General features: G+C 41.9%; 3 protein-coding genes and 1 pseudogene across 4 annotated transcripts; 1 reads left to right on the top strand and 3 right to left on the bottom strand.

The window, feature by feature from the left end:
* The first annotated feature begins 14 nt into the window (after positions 1-14).
* Positions 15-5,286, top strand: LOC144389633 (sperm acrosome membrane-associated protein 4-like). The gene is made up of 3 exons (XM_078095070.1): positions 15-143; positions 2,907-3,053; positions 3,199-5,286. The coding sequence occupies exons 1-3, from the start codon at positions 89-91 to the stop codon at positions 3,393-3,395; spliced, it is 399 nt and encodes a 132-aa protein (XP_077951196.1). The 5' UTR covers positions 15-88; the 3' UTR covers positions 3,396-5,286.
* Positions 3,409-12,094, bottom strand: msh5 (mutS homolog 5). The gene is made up of 25 exons (XM_040164808.2): positions 11,990-12,094; positions 11,778-11,901; positions 11,593-11,673; positions 11,241-11,294; positions 10,993-11,114; positions 10,726-10,835; positions 10,436-10,471; positions 10,152-10,234; positions 10,013-10,058; positions 9,458-9,596; positions 9,282-9,344; positions 9,061-9,189; positions 8,897-8,969; positions 8,664-8,773; positions 8,453-8,533; positions 8,269-8,356; positions 8,094-8,161; positions 7,331-7,449; positions 6,991-7,117; positions 6,189-6,338; positions 5,844-5,918; positions 4,350-4,496; positions 4,096-4,233; positions 3,943-4,016; positions 3,409-3,844 (listed from the first exon to the last, which is right to left on the bottom strand). The coding sequence occupies exons 1-25, from the start codon at positions 12,092-12,094 to the stop codon at positions 3,724-3,726; spliced, it is 2,463 nt and encodes an 820-aa protein (XP_040020742.2). The 3' UTR covers positions 3,409-3,723.
* Positions 12,095-12,996: 902 nt separating this feature from the next.
* Positions 12,997-15,298, bottom strand: LOC120810343 (SPRY domain-containing SOCS box protein 4). Of its 2 annotated transcripts, none has more exons than XM_078095066.1 (3): positions 14,741-15,298; positions 13,435-14,201; positions 12,997-13,358 (listed from the first exon to the last, which is right to left on the bottom strand). In XM_078095066.1, exons 2-3 carry the CDS (start codon positions 14,150-14,152, stop codon positions 13,228-13,230), a joined length of 849 nt encoding a protein of 282 aa, XP_077951192.1. In that variant the 5' UTR covers positions 14,153-14,201; positions 14,741-15,298; the 3' UTR covers positions 12,997-13,227. The 2 variants fall into 2 exon arrangements, with proteins under 2 accessions (XP_077951192.1, XP_077951193.1); XM_078095067.1 differs by having other exon boundaries at positions 14,767-15,280.
* A 2,009-nt stretch (positions 15,299-17,307) lies between these two features.
* Positions 17,308-18,339, bottom strand: LOC120810416 (DLA class II histocompatibility antigen, DR-1 beta chain-like; annotated as a pseudogene).
* Positions 18,340-19,477: the final 1,138 nt, after the last annotated feature.

Here is a 19,477-nt window from a genome sequence, read left to right as displayed (position 1 = left end):
ATAGCAGGTCTATTCCTGAGCTAATCCAATCTGCAGTCTCCTCAGCAGACCTCGTGCTGCAGTCCACGGGAGAAGCGCCTCGCTCAAAATGAAAGGACTAGTATTCTGTGTTTTTGCTGTCGCGATGCTCACGCCTGCTCGAGGTAAGCGGTTTTATAGAAGCTGGACCTCGGCGGTATCTTCTGCCCTTCAACATCAAGAACGGTATCTAGTTCTTGGTATACGACTTTTAGGTAAATATGGATAACTATCAGCTATAAATAAATCCTATTTATTTATCCATGAACAACAGATTATTATTATTATTATTGTTGCGGTTTCTAAAAATGATTAATGATCAATTATCTTCTGATCAGCGTCAATGTCAAAGGAACTTAATAATAAATTAATCTGTTAATCTGAAATCCACACGGTAAAACATTTTAATTCCAACCTCCCAGAGTTTAAGGTGACAGACACACAACAGTGTCTCGATATTTCTATTACTGAAAAATGTTCCATTTCCTACCACCTTCAACAATGAAAAGTGTCAAATCTTCACCTTTGAGAGGATGGAAATGTTTCGGCCGTTTTGCTTAAAAGTTCAGATTTAGTTGTAACACCTTTAAATTGTGTCCAGTTTGTTTTGGAGCGGTTTAATAATCTCTCGTGGTAGTTTACCATTATCGATCCGTGATCGGTTTACGGATCACGTAACGCAGTTGAACTGCGGATCAATGCAGGTAAGCGTTAATCACCAATACTATCGGATGAATGGAATGCAGATCTTCTAAAGAATATATAATCCGGACCTCATTCATGCCTTTCCATATGATCCCTGATAATGTTATGTTTTAAAAAACAAACGTTTACGTGGAAACTTGGACCACACGTAGACAAGAAACCATGGAAATGTGTCCCTCTGTGAACTGTGAATTAAACAGTATGAGGTACCAGGAGAAGTTTGATCATGATGCGTTCAGGCTCTGCTCAGCCAAAAGAAGCATTGATCAAAGGCATTTAATAACGTGATCGTGAAGTGTTCGCTCTGTAATGTTGGTGAAAAACTTGAATAACTTGGGCAACTGAGAGTGAACGGGTCGTCCTTCAATCAAAGGATTGGCGCTTGGATTCCCCCCCCCCCCCCCCTCCCCACACACACACCCCCACACACCCCTACAGATAATCCTGTGTCCTTGTGCAAGTCTCTTAACACCAACACCGCAAATGTTCCTTACTGATGGCGCGGCGTCCTGAGCGCCGTACAAGAACATTTAATTCAAGTTCTTTGAAAGGGATGTTTTTAAGGTTATATTTGGTCGCTTTTGCCTTTTTCAGCTGATCAGATCCAAACCTGCAGTTTTCACACATCTGCTCAATGAATGTGGTGAAGAAAATCACATTTCGACATCATCACAAACTCCATATGCCGTTGAACCAAAACGTCTCTGTCAGCCGAAAACATGATCACCAGGGCAGGCTTTGGTTCATGACGGATTATTTGGACAACACTAGATAGGTAAACTGAGTGCACATTTAGGGAGCGTAAGCTCTCCACATAGTAACCCCAAACGACTCGCTGTCTGCTTGTTCACCTGAGCTAGCACAAGCTAACAAGATAAGAGGGGATAAGGATTCTGGGTTTCACTGAAAGTCATCTTATGGACCCGAGCGGGAGATCAGCCCTTTTCCAGCAGCTCTGTCGTCAGCCTTTTGACCTCTGACGAAGAAATGAAGCAACGTGTCAGCAGCAAAACTGTTTTATCCAAAACCGCGTGGATAATGTTGTTTGTTTCTGAATATGCTTTCTCCGCCGCTCTTTGAATATAAAACGGGGTGGCATGAGCTTGAAATGACAACTTTAACGCCACTTTGGCGCACATTTTACACTGCTAATAAATAATTGATTGAAGGAAGAGGCCTCTTTGCATTTTAAAGTGCAAAGAGGCTAAAGTGTGACACAAGTTATCTTATCTTCAGGCGTGTTCCTCCCTCACTGAGAGCAAAACACTCGACTAGATCACGACTCTTTGCTGTCCTTGCTCCAAAATGGTGGAACGAGCTCTCTGAAGACACCAGGACCGCAGAGAGACACACATCTTCAGATTATATGTACCTTGACTGAAAGAGTAACAAATTGTAGCACTTACATTTTACTTATAATGGCACTTATCTATAGCCAATTGTAAATTGGCTTATTTGATGAAATTGCACTTTGTTGTTTCTTGCTCTTCTGAGTTTGTATCCTTATGGTTGAATACACTTGTTGTAAGTCGCTTTGGATAAATGACATGTGATGTAATGTAATTCAGTGAATTGTGCCGGGACTAACAAGGGTTCGTCTCACTCCTGCATAACATTCTGCTGTCTTTCTATTAATTCCAGCATTTGTCTGGTTAATAAAAACCTGATGCCGCCCCAAGACATGGACCCCTCTCAAAGAAACAAATTCCAGGCAGCCGCAGAACAAACACAAATATTTCTCAGATTCTGAAGTATTCTGCAGAATGTGGCTCATCCGCTTGGCTTAATGTCCTTCAACAGCGCTGCGACACTTTCACACATTCAGCACAACCCTGAATAATAAATGTGTCCAACAACACATTATGTAAATGTCTCGAAATCTGAATAATTCAAAGGTTTTCATCTGTTAAAACTTTTAATAAGTGTATATTCTCTGTTTTTAGCTTTTTTGATCTTTTTGTCCTGGAATTATGGTGTAAACAAGTTCACAATCTCAATGATACTCAACTAATACAAGTGTGTCACTTTAACTCAATACGGCAACATCATTTAGATAATAAAGTCGTAATTGCCTCCATGTGGCATTCTCATTTGACAGGATGTCCCGTCAATTCATTCCATTAAAACGTAAACATAACTACTGTATCAAACTGTTCTGTCTCTGTGCTGTTCCTTGGACTCAGGTGAGGAAGAGGAGTCAATGGGATCTAAGGAGGCTGAAGAGTTTCTAGAGTGTTTCCGTTGTGACTTGGGCTTCTGGGATGCCTGCTACACCACCAAAATCAACTGCAGCGTCGGCGAGCGCTGCTACACGGGCCGAGGAAAGGCAGGTGTGTTGCAAAAGATGGTTCCAAACCAGTTTTGAGCCTATTAATTAACATTTGAGCATTAAAAGGAGTCAAAAGGCGATCGGGTTAAACTTGTAGGATTCGCCTAAAGGACGTTACATTTAAAACCAGCGTCTTGTCTTCACAGCGGACACCCTGGACGTTAAGACTTTGGGGTGTGTTAAGACGGACGGGTGTGACGTGGAGACCACCGTGGAGCTGTTCTATAACAACACAATCTTTGCCATGACCAAAAAGTGCTGCGACACCCCCTTGTGCAACTCGGCGCACAAACTGCCAATCGCCGCACTTTTGTATCTCACAGTGGCTCTCCTGACTCTCTGAGGCCTCGACAGAATGACAGAAAACCAGCTGCATTTATTAATGTTGTCCAAAGCTGTACAGAATTTTGTTTACAGAACTAGAAAATACTACTTTGGCATTGAGAAATTATTTTAGAAAGACAATGTCTGTATACCATATTTAATGTGAAAAACCCATGCAATATAATAAATGCTTCAGTGATGCTGTAATATAATTCTTGAGATGTATCTAGAGGCGGAGCCTCACCTAAACCCCTCCCTCTCCCCAAACTAGCTGAAAACAGAGAACGGTGAATGGACAAACAGGCCACGGGGCTGCAGAATCGTGTCTGCAGTGTCAGCAGAACAGTTCAGCTGTGGTTCAGCAGCTCCCCAGCAGAGGGCAGGAGCTCCTCTGTCATGAAGTTCTGAAGGTCCAACTCGTTATCGTCCAGGTCGAGGCTCAGGAAGGCCTCCACCAAAGACCTGCACCTGTCGTTCACACGCGTATAAAACGTATCTGGGTCGCATACAGTCGCTCTGCTGTGTTGATTTCCGTTGTCGTTCTGTGTGGCTGATTTTTAACGAACCGGTTTGTTCGCTCATCAGACGACGCTCTGTCGATTCGCTTGATGAGCCGCCCTGTCCTGAACAGCTCGGACACCTGAGCAAACACAGACAGTCTATGTGAGCCTGCTTCTGCGTATCTGTGTGGGTGTGGGTGTGTGTGTTTGTGTGTTTACCTCCACTCCTCTATGCACAAGGCAAGTTGGCAGGCCTGCCAGTGCAGCAATGTTGGCGGCATAGCTGGACTGGCAGATTCCTTCCTTCAGTTGGTGCAGAAACACCAACTCATCCCCGTCCACTGCCGTCTCCAGAGTCTAACACACCGACGCACACGCACACATTGATGCACGACGACATACACAATAAAACAAACGTCTAATCAGGTAAAAGAAAGTGTCTCAAGTTGTTAATTTGGAGTATCAGTCAGTACCAGAAGGCACAGCAGGCCAGAGGAGGGCAGCAGGCCCAGCTGCAGCAGGCTGTGGAAGTTCGTAGCCAACAGGACATGAGGAACATCCTCCGGAGGGTTTCTCAGCCAATGAGAGATCGATGCTGCCAACAAAGAGAGTCCATCCACCTGAAGGGGAACAATAAGCCCAGGTGTATTCTAGCGAGGACAAAGAGACTGTAGATCAAACTCGACAGTCTTAATACAGGTTAAGCTCCTTACACAAACCCTCGATGACATGAGATAATGTTGGTAAATAAATCAATTAACTGAACATTCCTGCCTGTTGTTCTCTGGATAAAAAGGTCTTCCAAGCAACAGATCCTCTTTCTTTGTGAATGAGCAGCACTGTTGCAAAAACAAATGCTATCTTAACTGATGCTAATCCACTAATAGAGAGTATAGAGCAAAACTATAGAAAATCCTTCCTGTAAATAATTATAGTGCCTCTACATCTTGATCATGTAAGACAGATCAAAGGTTGTCTGTTTGCGTTGAAACGTTTTTGTTGAACAAATAGGCGTCACATCTTCCACAAACAGCAGGAAGAGAAAGCAACAACAGCAGCAATAGTTCAGATCTGGAGGTGTAGACGTATTTTTCGGGGGGGCACTTTGCATTCCGATAGTGTACATTGGAAAGAAGACGGAGGGGTGTGACATGCGGCAAAATAAACAGGTCTTGCTGTAAAATTCACCACACAGAGGCAGCGAAAGCTTCAGCTGTTTAAATTTAAAGCACATCTTACACTGTTGTTTGGTTGTTCTTTGGTTTTACATAAACTCCTTTGGGAAATATCTGACTCATTAGCTGATAAACGATTCACCATCTTCACAAGCTTCTTTCTAACTGTTTCTCTCTGCGTTTTTGCGTTGAGCAGGTAGGGCAGAGTGATGTTTTAGTGAAAAAAAAAAGAAAATCAAAATATTGATTATAGTTGCTTTCAATATTTGTTGTTAACAAGCTAAGACAGAAGACATTTAACTCACATTTCTATTGTTTTCTTCTGGGCTCTGCCTCCCACACCTGTATCTTTATTTGAGATGGATTAAATTGGTTTGGACCCTGTCCGTCCCTCTCCAGAGTAACCTGGCAACAGTGATGGAGGACAGCCAACATAATGTTACTCAGAGTGAACTCCTAGTATACGGCAGGAGACATATCCCAGTGGCTGACACTGTAAAAACTATTTATGAGTCTATGTAAAAAAAAAGTGGCGGTCTTTGCCTGCACACGTTTCATAATTGCCTTAATTCTTTTGCACGGAGAAGGCGCAAATTAACATCTCAATGTCTGCTGGTCTGAACAGCTGCTGCTGTTTTCTTGCTGATAGGTGGCACATGTTGGGCTGACCTGAAGGTCTGTTCGTGCTGCGGCTCTAAATTGGATAATACCGGCTGGGATTGGTTTCAGGCGCCTCACAATAATGACACTGTGTTACGTGTACACACATGTATTTAATTAAGTTTTCCTTACTGTGTTAGTTCCCTTTCCAAATTCATCGATGAGAACCAATGAGTTACCAGTACTGCTGTTGAGAGCCGTGGCCATCTGGTGAATAGAGACACAGTGTGTTACAATACATTTGGTTTTATTATGTATGTGTGTGTGATGGCTGGAGGCAGCAGGCAGGCGCTGCTTCATAGAAACGTCTTGACAGGTGGAGAGTGGGAGTGGAGCTTATCGTCCTTAAAGGACAGTATCATTGGGAGTTCACACCTTTTGTTCCCTCACCCACACGCACTGACAAAACACACACACACAAACACACACACACACAAGAAGCGTGCGTGGATTAAGGTCTGTGAGCGCGTAAGGTACCTGGTTGAGGTCTATCATGAACGTGCTGAGACCAACAGACACAGACTCTCTGCTCTGCATTCGGGTGAACATCCCGTCCACCAGACCGATCTCTGCCTCCTTTGCAGGGACGTCTGAGCCAATCAGAGCCATGAACACAATCAGACCCACCTGGCAAGGCAAATCAGAACATGTGGGGGCGGTGTGGACTTCTAACAAGTGACTCACATCAGCATTTAAGTCAAAACTCCTCCTCGTGGAGTGTAGTATGAATAAGAAATCTGATTGTCGCCCTTCATTAAAGCACCAAATGTTCATTTGTAAATTACTGCTTAGAGACTTCTTTTGATACCAGTAATTAATAAGTTAGATGGACTAGAGCGGAAAAGACATACATCTTGAATGTCATGTCAGCTGTCATCATCCAGCTTAATGCAGAGGTTACTATTATCTTGTGCAGCTATAGCCGCTGAAGAAACAGATGTTGAAAATAAAGATCACGTGTAATGATGCAGAGTTTTCCTTGAGCAAGTATTCTCTACCACTCTACCACTTGTCACGTGTTTTGTTTCTTGAAACTCCCTCTTAGTTTTGCCATTATTACCAAGGGTAGTGAAAGAAAAACAATGGAATAAACATATCTAGTCATCAAATGACAAGCCATTTTTAGGCCGACAGGAAACTGAGACAAACTGGTCACATATTTAAAAAAAAATGCCCTCAGTGTCACAGCTACACACCATATTACACACCATATGGAGAATAGTAAAACAACACCAGAAGCAGTTTATCACAGTGCCAGTTAACTGTGGATTGTTCCCACCTGTTTGAGGTAGATGCTCTTGCCAGATGAGTTGGGGCCGGTGATGATCTTGACCCTGCCCTGCGATTCTGAGCTGTGGAAGGAGTTGGCCACAAACACAGGAGAGCACAGCTCCAACAGCGGGTGTCTAGAGAATTGTAGAATACAGACATTCATCCCTCTTGCAATGTCATTATAAATAAGAACTTTACGTTTTTATTTGGGTGTGTGTGTGTACTGCGCATGTGATAACCTTCCATGACCTGATACTTCCCATGCTAGGGTTATATTAAAAGTGTTACGTTACATGAAGAATAAGCATCCTAGTACACCGCTTTCCATCTTGTGTGCGAGTTCCTACCTGCCCTGTGTGACCGTTATCTTCCTGTGGCTGGCTAGAGTGGGGCAGGTGTAGCCGTACTCTTGAGAGGCGGTGCTCATTGCCATCAGACAGTCCAGCTCGGCAGTGAGATCAAGAACCTACACAACACACACGGTTTACACTTGGACTGCTCTGAGCAGAGACGTTTTGACCGAGGAAACGTGTACACGTATAAAAGGGACAGCATCTGTGTATTTAGTCTCATATTTGTGGGAAATGTAAATATGTGGAACCAACATATTTTACAACAAGGAAGTGCATTGTGTTCCCGGGAGCAGTGCGATAACTTTGTTTGCATGTTTTTGGTAGTTGTTGTTGGGGGAATTGTTGGTTGTTACCACAGTGAGGGAGTGTTAAATTCACAAAAGAGAGATTTGAATGCCGGCAATCAGTTTTTATTACTAAGTTTGTTTTAATAACATTGAATTGCCTCGACGCAATCTGCTAAAATTGCTACAATTTTGTAAACAAAGATATTCATCATCTGAATAGTCGTTTTGCCCTAAAAAATTTTTTGCTAAAGTGGCACGGCCATCTGGCATGAAACAACTATCAACTAAACAGAACTTGTCATTGGATCCGGACCTGTCCCATAACTAATATGCTCAATACAACATGACCAAGGAAAAAAACATGTTGGCTAAACAGAACAAACCACTTGCAAACGTTGCTATCATGCACAAAATCATTTCATGAGAGTTGGTCATGTGTTAAACACCGGGACCTGGAGGTGCAGACCCACCTTGTATAGGGACGCGCTCCTCTCCAGGACTGCACTCTGCAGCTGTATCATCACTGCCGTCTCCATGTCTGAGGAACAGGCAGTGAAATTAGGAAAGCACTCGATGGTACAAAGTCAGGCGCAGAGTTATGAGGTGATCACGTTGTTGTTTTCTGTTAGTAAGAAGGTAAAAGACCTCTGATGACACAGTGCAGGTCTCCTAAGAGGTCGTCTAGCTCCTTGGTTCTCTGGCTGCGGTAGTGCAGACGTTCCTCTGAGAGGAACTAGCCGACATGGAAGCAAGGAAACGGTATTACAGTGCATGAGCATTTGTTATTCTTAAGAAAACAAACAGTATGTTGACAAAATAAAGCACAAACCATGAAATCAAGCCCTTCTATCTCAAAATCTTCTTTCTCCACCATGCTGGGCAGCCGAGGGACGGAGAGCAGGAATCCAATCTGTGAGGAGAATTAAACAACGACATATTGACCATGGCTATTGCAACAGTTACACAGTGCAACGTGGGCTTTTGCCAGATGTGTGGATAAAAGAAATGAGCTGGGAGCTGTGTCGGCATGCAGCTCAGACCAGAGGGATGTAGATGACGCAGCAGGAGGGAATGCGGGCGTCCAGATGTTCCAGCTCTCTTCTGGCTACATCTGTCAGGAAGTCAGACAACCCCATCATCTTTCTCTTCTCTGGAGGAAGAGAGCATGGTTAAGACTAAATCAACTACCACACAACCGTATTAACGCAGGCTCATACACAGAATGAGCTCCAACCGGGCCTTTTAACTTTGAGTCCCGTGTGGAGGCACTTACTCTCATCGATTGCCGGGTCCACGTTCGGTTTGACGGTGAACCGGCTCTCAGCTATACTGGTTTCAAAATCCACCTACATGTGACCAGTCAAAGATGGAGTCAGTCCCATTAGCACTGAAGAACAAAGGGTGGACTAGCTGCGTGTTATTTTGAGTGAATCTCACGACTCGGCTGATGAGGGAGGCAATATGGTGGAGGTCATCAGAGAAACCTTCACCGATATCACGAAAGAGATGAATAGACTGAGGCAGGTGTCGCACCGTGTCCCTGATACACACCACGTTGTACACTGTCTGACAGAAACACACAAACACAACATTTTTACACACGTTTAACGTACCCCATCAGCCAGACATGTTGCGTTAGCTAAAACTGAGGCTCCAACCTTGTAGAGGCTCCGCCAGTCAGACACTTTAGTGTGAGACAGAGACATCCTGTGCAGAAGAGTCTAACACACACAAGCGCACACAGACCTTCAGGCAAAGTCACGGTTTCTTTGTTCAGCATGTGAAAGGATAAATGATCACAGATGTGGAGAACAAAAGGAGTCATAGTAGTTACTGGTATGTTACTGATGTTGCGTAGCGAGGATTGCAGGGTGTTCAGGGCGTCAGAGTTACGAGGTGACGTGAAGAAACGTATTACTTCCTGTCTCCTGTGTAACACGGCCAGGTCCTGTGTGGGCCGGAGAAACCACTGGCTGGAAAGGAGAGGAAACCACTTACATCTATGCCGCTTTATAGAAAAGGGTATGAACTAATAAACGTTAGAGCTTTTGTCTGCGACAGTAATTATAGCAAAACCACATGAGGAGCCGGTTTGAGAAGCTGAAACATTTACATAGATGCATGAAAACCTTAGACAAAAACAATACAATACATTTTTTTATAGAAGTTAACTTCTTCGACATGATAATTTTGTTTTAGTCTTGATAGTTAAGTTTGTATCATTTTTATTGTCAGTACAATTGTCTTGTGTACTTCATTTTTAGAGCCTGTTTCACAAATTGGCTAAAACCGTTTCCTGCATATTAGAAGTCATAATACTGAGTTGTAGTAGTGGTGGGGGTGCAGCAAGTATTAAGTAGTAATAATAATGAAAATATATATTTCTCACCGTAGCAGTTTTGAGCCAAACTTGCACCTGCAGCGGTTCAGTATCCCTGCAACACACAATATGAACATGTATTTCTTGTAAAAAAACATCAGATAGGACAGCGAGAGCGAGTAAGGATGTCACTTTGAGGCACATATACCATATAGACTGAGTCCTTCCTTTTCACCAGAATGCAGCTTGTACACTGATGGGTGGACTTCCGATTTGAAGATCTGTAGTACACTAATAAAAATACAAAGTCCATTGTGATCTCTAAACCAATGAAATTAATTAATTCATTAAGGTTATGGAAATTTAGAAAATAATGACTAAAGAGCATATTTGTTGTGGCATAAGGAACAAAAAAGTAGACATTTAGGAGATCAGCTTTAAGGGACATGCATGTCAGGTAAAGATGGGCTATGTAGTGGAGAACAATCTTACCTGTAGGTATCAGGGTCAATGCAAACAACACCTTTACTAGATTGGGAAGAAACAATACACATTTGAGAGAAGCGTCATTTTCATTCATAAAAATGTCTGCATCTTACAAGATGGTCTATAGATGGTACAGAGAAATTATAATTTTCAAATGAAGAAAATCTGTCTAACTTAATACAGAGAGATACCTTCCCTCATTGACAAAACTCTTTCAAGGTCCCATTACGTGTTTCTGTGTGTGTGTGTGTGTGTGTGTGTGTGTGTGTGTGTGTGCCAAGCTCCATGTCTCTTACAGTGTGTAGGCGTTGAACTGTAGGATAGGAACTCCAACACTGCTGTCTTCCAGCTCCACTCCCACTCTCCTCCTGTCCAGACATTTCAGCAGAGCGCCCACTGCCCTGAGCTACACACACACACACACACACACACACACACACACACACGCACGCACACACACACACACATAACGCCAAAACATAATTTATTTTTGGGGGGTTTGAGATCAACTCCTGCACAACGACGGACTGATGGATAGGATGACGTGTGGACATTTGGCTCACCATCAGGGGTGAGTCAAAGGAGATAAAGGAGGAGATGTAGGACATTTTGTCTCTTTCTGAAATGTAGGTAGGAAGGAAAGGCAGATGGGCGGAAAGTAACCTCTGCTTACCGACCTCCAGACCTGCAACATGCCAAACCGACTCAAAATCAATCCATTCATTCTGGAAAATCATTGGCCAAAACATAAAATTCCTGCCAAAAATGTGATACATATAATATTGGATATTATAGGTGGGCGTCTGTTTACCAAAGTCAACATATGGATAAGTGACGACCTCCGGTTTGTAGTCTGGGTTTAAACCTGGGATACAACAGGCAAGTGTGAAAAAAAGCAAAATGAAAATATATTGCATTGTATGAAAGAAAGCGTTATCGTTAAAGTAGCGGTTTCACGTGACATAATTGTGTGAGTAAAAGCCTCTAAAAGGTATGTGTAATAACTCTAATCTAATCACTCTTATCCCTTATCACACTCTCTGGCTGCAGTTAAAAGCATCCTGAATCACATTCCATTCCCTTGACCTGGAATCTACTCGTCTCATATCGTGTCAAAACCAAATATTTCTCCGTCCCACATTGAGATAATGTTTTCGCCTCACCGAGTTGTTGCAGGAAGCGAGTCATGCAGCGCTCCTGCTTTGCACTGGTAATGATGACATGAGGACTGACCTCCCGCAAGACTGAAACAGGAAGATGCAAACACCAAACTTATTAAGGAGCCTTTGCAGATATGTGAAGACTAAGCACAGGCTGAATGTGTGAAACGGGGCCGTGTATTGTTTACCTCTGGCCAAGAGGTGGAGCTCGTAGGTGTCCGGAGTGTCTCTCATGTAGTGTAAAGACGAGTCCTTACTGTCGTAGAAGCAGAGGCCCATCTGTCCCTGCTGGGCTAAAACACTCAGTAAAACCTGGTAATAAAAAAACCCACACACGTGTGGGCCTCTGACAGCTGCAACTATAAACTAACTAAAGTGTGAACGTAGCGTCTGAGTTTACTGTCGGTGAGTCTTCCTCCTCGTCTTCATCTCCCGGTATCTCCGGTGGACCAAAGTTCCTTCCTCCTCTTCCTCCTCCTCCTCTCAGGCTTTCCAGTTCTGCCATAACCAGTTAATTCTAGTAACATGACCAGACAAATAAAGCTAACAATTAATATGATTTTATAAGAAAAAATAACTAAATTATGACACAAGAAAGGTTTAGCTAGTTCTCACTCGAGTGTATTGATTAAATGAATCGACAAAGGCAAACCGCCAATCAGCTAGCTAACGTTAGCTGCGCGAGAGGCTAACGTTAGCTTTAGCCGAGCTAGCCGTCTAGTTCACGTTAGCTATTACAAGCTAATGTACTGCAGCTACTTACGGGACGGACAGACCAAGGCTTGGGGATAATTGTTGAATGTATAATAAGCTTTTCTGTGACAATGTTTCTGTTCTTCTTCTGGAGCGCAGCACTCTGGTATTTCCCCTAATTATGTTTCACCTTACGGCTAAAGCGAGTTTATAGATCAGCACTCCGTACTAACGTGACCTCTCACCCCTTAAAGTCGCGCTGTTGGAAAAGACATGATAAATACTATAATTAAAATCTAATTTGATTTGGCCAGAGAACCTGAGCCCTCTTTAATATTACCACCCAGATGTTCATTTAAAGACGAAACCTTATTTTTGTAGTTTGTTAACTAATGTAAATGAGGTTAATCTGTAATTAATTTATTATTCATTCATCACAACGTATTTCGTTTTGGAATAAAAGAAAAGTATTCTGTTATCTGGCCATTTTGTAATTTTGGTGTAACAATGACTTTTTTATTGTCAATATTAGCCTGTTGCATACAACCCTTCATGTGTACATCGGCAGGTTTTCAGTCAGTGAAAGCAGATGTGGCTTCATGCAGACTCCTGTGTAGTTTATAGTTTCATCTTCATCTGAATTATTTTGTTGCTTTTACTAAACATGATTTATGTTTTTCTCCTTTACAAAATAATTCAAACTGTAAGACATGACAAAGTTCAATTCAAATGGGAGCAATTTATTAAACACACAAAAAAACAAGCAGAAAGAGAATACCTCCCAGCTCACTGTTAACGCTCTAAAAAATTTATATTTTGTTATAGTAAATAAGATAAATAATAGATCCATTCGTATGGCTATAATATGTATACACATCTCTAAATTTCTGTTGCACTTCTGTAACTGACAAAATGTTTCCTATTGTTTTTGTGTTTGTGAATGAATTAGTAGGTGGAAAGCAGGTGGTGCTGGAGACAAGTGGGTAGAGGCAGTTTGTCCATTTCAGTTTGCCTCTTTTGCCCTAAAAACTGTCGAATTGACAGTGCACACAGAGCCATCAAGGCAGGGGGGTCACCTGGAAGAAAAAAACAAACGATTAGTATGTGTTTTAACAACTCAGGTAGACCTCACCAAAGCGGATAAAAACTCACGCGTGGCGCCGTTCAGGTATCGTAGTCGTATGCTGGCTCCTCCTCTCACGCTGCTCACAGCTGGGAACAGCTCCACTCCGAGAGGAAGGCCTCTGAAAGCCACGTCCAGAAAGCTGCCATCAACAACAAAGCCCAGAGTCCCTGCGTCGGCGTCCAGGACCAACAGGATGCGCTCAGGGATAGAAAGAGTCGCCTTTGTGTGGATCTTAAAATCCTCCACGGCCTCGGATTGGCGTCTCCTCCTCGTTCTTGGGTAAGTACCGAGACTCTTCCCGGCATGCCAGCGCTGATTGGTTTTGAGTTCCCAGCCCCAGGACTGCGAGTCCCGACCAATAAGCACGTTGTAGCCCGAGGCCTGCAAGGGGCAGTTCTGCCTGGAGACGCCTACGACGGCGTGACTTCCTCTGTCGTTGGGGCTCCAAAGCAGCTCCCAGACGTGAAGCCCGCTCTTCACCCCCATTTCTGCCCTCACCCCATCGCTGCTCAGCTCAACGGGCGACCGTGTGGCTTCCTGCTGGCAGGCCGACAGCAGGAAGTGAGGAGAGCGGTGCACCGGGCTCCAGTGTGAGCGAGCGTCTGCCGGATCGACCGGAAAAGAGTTCAGAGTGACCGCCAGGCGAGAGGATTTGGGGACAGCCAGCGGGAGGAAAGCTGACGAAGAGGAGAGAGAGCTACTGTCTTCTCTGTTGCACAGCCAAACTGACAGTAAGGCACCCATGGAGCTGAACACATGGGCAGGGCACCTGCTGGGTATTAGCGGAGAACAGCTGTGGAGAAAACAACAAGATGCTACTTTAGGCAGGAAAAAAGGATTGACTTTCAGCTCCAGGGAGCTCCTAGTATACTAAAAAGAAAAGTGCTGCCACTAAAGATACTCTTTTTGGACAGCAGAAGAGGTAAAAGTATAGTAGCATAAGGTAGGTTCAGTAGTGGGAGAAGTATTGAATCCTTTAATGAAGCTATAGTAGGATTGCTAAATTGACTCTATTTTAAAAATGGAAAACACACTATTCGGTCAAAATAAAGTCATAATGTATTCAATTATTGTTATTGTTTAATCATCGCTGATGCATTGACATTCAACATTTTAACCTAGCTGAGACAGGATACATTTTATATACAGGCTGGGGTTTTAATTTACAATTCGTTTAAAAACAACACCATTTTAGGTTATTAAAAAAGCAGGTTGGCCAAGCATCTCTTTAAAATATTCAAGTTGTATCTCACTTTCCACCTCCTGGTGTGTTAAAAGTTGAACAAAGCAAGACGGGCCAAAAGAAAAATAGAAGAAAAAAACCGTCTCCACCTGCAATCATTCAAGGTGTTGGTCACCTGTCGGGAGCAGCTCACTCAAACGGACCGGCCGGATCGTGCAGAGATCCCCTCTCTGCGGCGGCTCGGCTGCAGGCTGCTCGGTGACGTCCCGCACCCGCGCGTTTATACCGGGGTCTTATCGAGCGTCGCTCGCGTCTTATCGCAGCTCGGTAACGTAACCGTTACGCCCTTTTTTTTTTTTCGGGGCGACCTCCGAGCCGGGAACAGCACAGTCCATCACTCGAGATTGACGTCCGGACAGATCCGCGGTGACAAGGACGAGATCCCGTGACGTGTTTGTAAACTGAAAAGAAACCACGGCGATAACGTCCCTCATCCGCAGTCCATCCTGAGATCATCAGCCGTTATCAATTTGTATCCCGTTCCGAAAAATGACATTTTTTCTTATCGCGTCCTGTAATGAATGTAAACATAAGTGGCGAAACACAAGAAGAGGATCAAACTTGGGCTTTTTATTAGCAAGAAGAGGAAAATAAAATAGATGCCGAATCGACTCATTATTCCCGAGCGCGCATGCGCACAAAGAGGAACGGCGAGATGGGCGATTTAAACCCTGGACGCCGTCTTCGAGCTTTCTTTGGCAAATTTAAATCTATACTTATGGTTATTTGTGGGTTTCATTCAATGTATTGATGCATTATCTCGTCTAAGTTGATATTTTATTCCTGTGGCATGGGCCACTCATTTAGTTCTTCAAAGAACACTCAACAGAAAATTCTCCTAAATCACTTCTGCAAGATACTTATTATAGACCTAATGCCTAAATGCATTCATTTGATCTCATTTGGGGATTTGTCAAATGTATATTGCCTATACATTAACATATCTTCCCAATGGCCGCTTTAGGATTAGCTAAGGTTATTCGGAGATGGCATTAAAACTGGTTAAGAACGCTCATTTAAGTGCAAATTTACTCGTGATTTATGAAAAAAGGCCTGTTGTGAATTAGTAGGCCCCAAGACAAAAAGTGTGGTAAACATTGAATTAAATGATTATTAAAAATATGATTGCAAATTGCCCTTCCATATCTATCACCCTAAAAACACAAAGAGCCTCCCCAAACCACCTTGCTGAGCATTAAATAAGTAAAGGCGTCTTGTTTGTGTCACCAGTAAACAAGGTTGATGTTCGCAATCTGTTCAGCCTTGTTAAGGCTGCAGCCATGACTGAGGTCTGTATTTCCCGCAAGCCTGACCTACTTTCGTGTAGGTCATCTACACTAGATTTGTAACAGTGCTTGGTTTTGTTTGTTTTTGTTTTTGATTAATATATCACATTCCTTTTCGATTTAAACATGACAAAGGTAAGACACCAAAAGATGTGTCTTCACACATATTGGAATTAAAAAGGGTCCTTGTACAAATCCCCACAAGCCACTGGGGTTTTTCTGGATTGTTCTTTGTCCTGTTCCTGTAGAAAATTAGCAAATTGCTATTTATCATTTGCTACATTTAATTTGATCTTGTCTCTCATCGAGAGAATGTTTTTCATCTTGTAGCGGGCATCAGCACAACTGAACAGAACAGATCTATACTTTAGTACAAAGGGATCTAACTTTTCAACTAGATCTTATAATGCACGATAAAACTGATGATGGTGTTTCAAGTATAATACATTTATGTTATATAGTTATCTAACTGTCCGTGAATTATCTTAAAGACAAGTTCATACGGCAACGCTTCCCTGCTTGAACAATCCTACCAGATGACTTAGTAATGTTACATAATGTTTTTGTACCTCTTTGAAGAGAAACCCTATCAAATAAGACAAATCATATCAGAAGATAAAGGTGCTTGTTGATTCTGTACGAGGAAGTTTACCAGCACACAGATAAAACAAGTTGTGCTGTCCTGTTGGTGAGGTCAGTTTCTCCAGCAGCCTCCATTAAACAACATTAATGTTTGTTGTGATATCAAATTCACACAGATGCTTAACTTCAATAGTTACAATATTATTACATTACATGTCATTTAGCTGACGCTTTAATCCAAAGCGACATACAATAAGTGCATTCCGACCATACAAACCCAGAAGAACAAGAAGCAAGAAAGTGCAGCACTTATCATCAAATAAGCAGATTTACAACTTATAGGTACAATTTAACAATATTCGGTTTTACCTTCTTCTCTGCTCATAATGAGATGATGGCGATACTGCTTTTTTCCCCTGCCTAGTCAGATATAGCTAAAGGTCAAATAAGGGTTGTAGTGAAACCATTTTATGGAAAATATGCTCTTAAATGACAGTAATGTGGACAGGTCAAATGAAAAGATATTGGCTATTTTTTATATTTTTTCCTCAAACTTCAACACAAACCTATGCAATAATAGAGGTACTACATGAACTCTGGGTAACTTTATGAAAATAATGACAAAGATTGTTGTTGACCTCCATTCCCTATGATTTAAAAGAAGATGGTACAGTGATGCAATGTTACAGCAACATCGATAGCAGAATATTCCACGTATGTCTTTGTAGTCTTTAAGAAAAGGCCTATTTATCTCAGGAGTCTCGTTGCCACAGGTGGCACTGTCACGTCTAAAGATTTTGATTCCGGTCACGTGTCTCCAGAGCTCGTCTCTCACCAGCATTTTCCTTCTTGTAGTAAATGAGCCCAAAAACAACAGACCCAGCAGCAACCCTGACGTCCCGAGAGCTATTCTGTTCAGCTGTGATTCTTTTGCTGCATCTGAAAACCAAAACATTTGACAAGCAATAAAGCCATAAAACTGTTAAAACAGAGAGTTTGTAGTGATAAGAATACCCCCCGTCTCACTCTTACCCCAATCATAAACCTTGGGTTGCGTGAGGCTGGCATGCTCCACCACGCAGGAGATTTCCCCTCCAGATCTGGGTGTAAATTCCAGATACGAGTGTATCTGGTAGAGCCAATTCCCATTGGACAGCTCTTCAGTGGACGTCACATCGGACGTGACATTATTTCCATTCCTCAGCCAGGTCACTCTGATTTGTTTGGGATAAAAGCCGTATCCAGTGCAGAGCAGCATGCGCGGGTGCCTGCTGTCCGCTGCATGGACCGACCTCAGCCTGACTGAGGGCTCCGCTTGGTGAATAAACCCGTGGACAAACAAGTCGGCATGAGACAGCAAAACTGTCCCTTGTACGGCACCCATAAAGCTGAGAGTTTTGGTTATACTTAAGACAAAAGCCCAGACATTACTGTGTAAGTGTTTTCTTTATGTATTATGTGAATCAAATATTTTTACAGTTAGAAAAAGCAGGCGGCCTGTCGATCGTCAGGTGAAATTACTCATCAATTTCACTTCCCAAAGTGCTGCTGTATTGGATCAGAAGCAACTTGTCGAGGAAGTGCTGCTCCAAATAACCGCTGACATCCAACAAAGCAAACTGGCAGCAAAGTAAACCCTGAACAAAGACAGCAGCTGAAACATAAAGCCGAGAAGTATTAGTTAACTTGCTTGTCTCTCATGACAACGTGCTGTTATGAACTGCAACACAAATAAACAATGACGGCATCGGTCTTAATGTTAGGCTACTTACCAGCTCAAGAAGAAGCAAAGGCCATGAAAAGAGGCCGTGACTATGCATGGTTACATATGTCAAACATTAGTAGAAGTTAACTGATCTTACAATGAAAAACATGTGGAAGTAAAAAAGGAAAAGGGCAGCAATGTCAGCATCGGTGCATGAACCGGCTTATTTGTATTTCATCTTGAAATAAAGCAGTTAACAGCACTTTTAATGGTTACCGGCATGAACTTTATGAATAATGGATCACACAGCACAATCAAAAATGTCACCTATATGTGAAGTATCTGAAGTCAGTAGTGAAATGGACCACAGTTAGCATTCTTCTTTTTTTTTAAATTTTTTTTTTACATGTGGCCATTGGTTGGAGACATTCAGATAATTCAAAACACTCATAGCTTCACACACTTCACACTTCCATTTTGCATAATGTGTGTAAAACCAAATCCATTCTGACAGTTTATTATGTCAATCATACAACATCGATCAGTTTTAAGTTTGCTGTATGCCAGAAGCTTCTGGTCATAACAGACCATGAAGCTGTAGCAGCAAAATCCATCAACGTACATATTGCATATATAGCATTTTGAATCTGGTGCAGTGATTCACAACCTTGTTGGTACAAAAACAAACAAGATACCCAGACTAATTTACAATAAAACATGGAACATGATTTCATTACAAATTCTCAGGCGTTTTTGCTTTTTATATTTCATGTAAACTTTTAAGGAATTCCTGATGTTGGGCTGCAGGTGGCGCTGGAGCTCCGTCGATGAGGGTCGGAGAAGCAGGCTGTTTGTTGGTGCTGCAAACCCATGAATGTCACAAGACTTTTGGATTGAAAAACATCCGAATCAGAATCACCCTTTGCCGTGTATATATACATATATACATATATATATATATATACATATATATATATATATATATATATATATATATACATATATATATATATATACATATATATATATATATATATATATATATATATACATATATATATATATATACATATATATATATATATATATATATATATATATATATATATATACATATATATATATATATACATATATATATATATATACATATATATATATATATATATATATATATATATATATATATATATACATATATATATATATATATATATATATATATATATATATATATATACATATATATATAT

This window comes from Gasterosteus aculeatus, chromosome 20 (assembly GCF_964276395.1).
Source record: "Gasterosteus aculeatus chromosome 20, fGasAcu3.hap1.1, whole genome shotgun sequence".
Classification (NCBI taxonomy): domain Eukaryota; kingdom Metazoa; phylum Chordata; class Actinopteri; order Perciformes; family Gasterosteidae; genus Gasterosteus; species Gasterosteus aculeatus.
The sequence above is the reverse complement of the archived record's forward strand: the minus strand, read 5'-3'. Positions and strand labels throughout refer to the sequence as shown.